This window comes from Cyprinodon variegatus, unplaced genomic scaffold (assembly GCF_000732505.1).
Source record: "Cyprinodon variegatus isolate N-32 unplaced genomic scaffold, C_variegatus-1.0 Scaffold968, whole genome shotgun sequence".
In the NCBI taxonomy this organism is placed as follows: Eukaryota; Metazoa; Chordata; class Actinopteri; order Cyprinodontiformes; family Cyprinodontidae; genus Cyprinodon; species Cyprinodon variegatus.
In genome coordinates, this window is record NW_015151421.1 from 253,423 (window position 1) to 254,645 (window position 1,223).

At 49.7% G+C, this 1,223-nt stretch overlaps 1 protein-coding gene across 1 annotated transcript in view; it reads left to right on the forward strand.

The window, feature by feature from the left end:
• Positions 1-1,223, forward strand: part of rpgrip1l (RPGRIP1-like) — a 50,459-nt gene that overhangs the window by 15,838 nt on the left and 33,398 nt on the right. The window contains exons 11-14 of the mRNA XM_015398867.1: positions 261-367; positions 444-494; positions 571-735; positions 826-943. Of these exons, the coding sequence (XP_015254353.1) occupies positions 261-367; positions 444-494; positions 571-735; positions 826-943 (441 nt within the window). The remainder of the gene's footprint in view (positions 1-260; positions 368-443; positions 495-570; positions 736-825; positions 944-1,223) is intronic.

Consider the following 1,223-nt stretch of genomic DNA (forward strand, 5'->3'; position numbering starts at 1 on the left):
CATGCTCTCCTCAAGCTCCGAGGAAGTCGGAGGCTGTAGGCTTTCCTTCGCGCAGGCGGTCTGGAGCGGGTCGGTTATGGAGGTTGTGAGATTTCAGGGTTAGCCCACTGCTGAGTTGTTCTGTTTTCAGAAGGTGCTGAGTTCCCCCATGTGGTCCTGGAGGGCCCCTTGGTGCCAGCAGGCACCGCCTCGGTCACACCTGTTCACCAGTGTGAATTGGTCCGACCTGATGGAAATCATCACGCCTTTGATCGTTTCAGATAAAAACCAGCAGCTGACAGAAGAGAATCAGAAGCTTCAGATGAAGTTCCTGGAACAGAAGCAGGAAGTAGAGGAGCTGAAGGAGCGGCTGAAGTTCTACGGCAGGGTGAGCAGCTCCACCAAGCTGGAGTTTTCACATGGTAAATAAGCCAGCCTAATGTTCCTATCTGTGTTCTTTAAAGGAGAAGGACTACAGCGCGGCTGAACTCACAGAGGCCCTGCTGCTGATTAAAGTCAGTAAAACATCCAGCATCACATTGCAGACACATGGCCTCCCATGAGGAAAATAACGTCCAGATCTTTTCTCAGAAGCGGAAGTCCCAGAAAAGCGGAGATCTGAGCTTCATGGCTGAGGTGGACGAGGACGGGAGATCCGTCAGAGAGCTGAGAGCCGCTCACGCTGAAACTATCCAAGAACTGGAGAAGACCAGAAACCTCCTAAACATGGAGAGCCGGATCAGTAAAGACTACAAGGTGGAGAAGATTCACGGCCACCAGGAAACAGATTCATCTTTTCTCACCTGCTGAAAAAGTTTGTCTGCTCTCTATCCTGCTGGTGTCCAGGCGGAGCTGGAAGCCGCTCTGAGGAAGATGAGCAGTGACAAAGCTGAGTTTGAGCAGACGCTGGCGCGTCAGGCTCAGCTGCTGGATGCCAGAGCTGCCAGGATCTCCAAGCTGGAAGGTATTTATCTAATCATCCACCTGGAGCCTGATGTACTTCTGTAGATAAACCCGGTCAGAAATATCTGAGAATTCCACATCTCATCAGGAATCACAGAGATCCTTAAAGTGCCCTAAAACCAGAGAGTGTTATCCCTGTTGCTAGGGGCGACGCAGATCCAATCAATGTGTTGATTTTGATAACGATGACAAAATTATTTCGTAGAAGCTAATTTTTTTCATGACGATAACGAAAACTGGGGAGCTAAGCATGGATCTTTGATGACAAAGCATGACTAGTC